At 41.1% G+C, this 852-nt stretch overlaps 1 protein-coding gene across 2 annotated transcripts in view; it reads left to right on the forward strand.

Moving 5' to 3' along the window:
- The first annotated feature begins 146 nt into the window (after window positions 1-146).
- The window catches only part of LOC101855391 (jouberin), a 41,325-nt gene continuing 40,619 nt past the window's right edge, over window positions 147-852 (forward strand). The window contains exon 1 of one of the 2 annotated variants that reach the window (XM_035970477.1): window positions 147-289. In XM_035970477.1, the coding sequence (XP_035826370.1) occupies window positions 277-289 (13 nt within the window). In that variant the 5' untranslated portion in view covers window positions 147-276. The remainder of the gene's footprint in view (window positions 290-852) is intronic. The other variant, XM_035970479.1, reaches the window with a different exon arrangement.

Here is an 852-nt window from a genome sequence, read left to right on the forward strand (position 1 = left end):
TGACTGTTTCCGCCGTTCTGGCTTCCGGTCTGGTGTTGCCACAACGCAGGCAGGCCCAGGTCCTTGGGCAGGTATTTAGTGCGGAACCTGCGCCAGCCAACATAAAACAAAGAAAAAAATATTGAATAGTTTTATCCTAATAACGACAACTGTGCATTCTTTCGCAATAATTTGCATGTTTTGCCATCATTCATATCAATGATTTTTTTGGTATTTATTCTATTTGAATTCTAAAATGTCCGTAGTTGTCAACTGCGTTCCTGAACATAAACAATAATGGCGGACGAAGGTAGGAATCTGACAAAAACATGTCGAGTTTTGTCCAATTATTTGTGTGTGTGGTCATGCAATGCCTTCTCGAAGGGTACATTTTCTTGTGCTCAAAATTGGATTGTATAAATTGTCACTTGAAAGTGATATAATTTATCTGCTTTAAAATTGAAACTGATCTTCTTCTTTTTTAACATGTCTGAACTCATCAAACGAATTCACATCACTTCATTCTTCATTTCAACTTCCACTTCTAGGGTAGGTTGGGGCAACTTGGACAGGTTTGTGCAGTGTGGCAAAAGTAACCGATACTGCTCCCACCTTTAAAAGAACACAAACCATCTTGGTATCGTTGTGTCAAGCAGCCATTCTTCTTCTCGATTATAATTATGTTATACCTCTATTCTCTATTTTGATTTATTTGCATTCCGAATTTTCAACCAGTCACGATTTTGTGGCATACCCTCGCTTGGGGCAACTTCGACAGGGGTTGGTGCAAAGCCAAATTCGACCCCCGCATGGGGCAACACCGTCATAGCCTGTGACAGTACTGACAGGGACTGTGGGCAACTTTGACCGGGG

Source organism: Aplysia californica, unplaced genomic scaffold (assembly GCF_000002075.1).
Source record: "Aplysia californica isolate F4 #8 unplaced genomic scaffold, AplCal3.0 scaffold00012, whole genome shotgun sequence".
NCBI lineage: Eukaryota > Metazoa > Mollusca > Gastropoda > Aplysiida > Aplysiidae > Aplysia > Aplysia californica.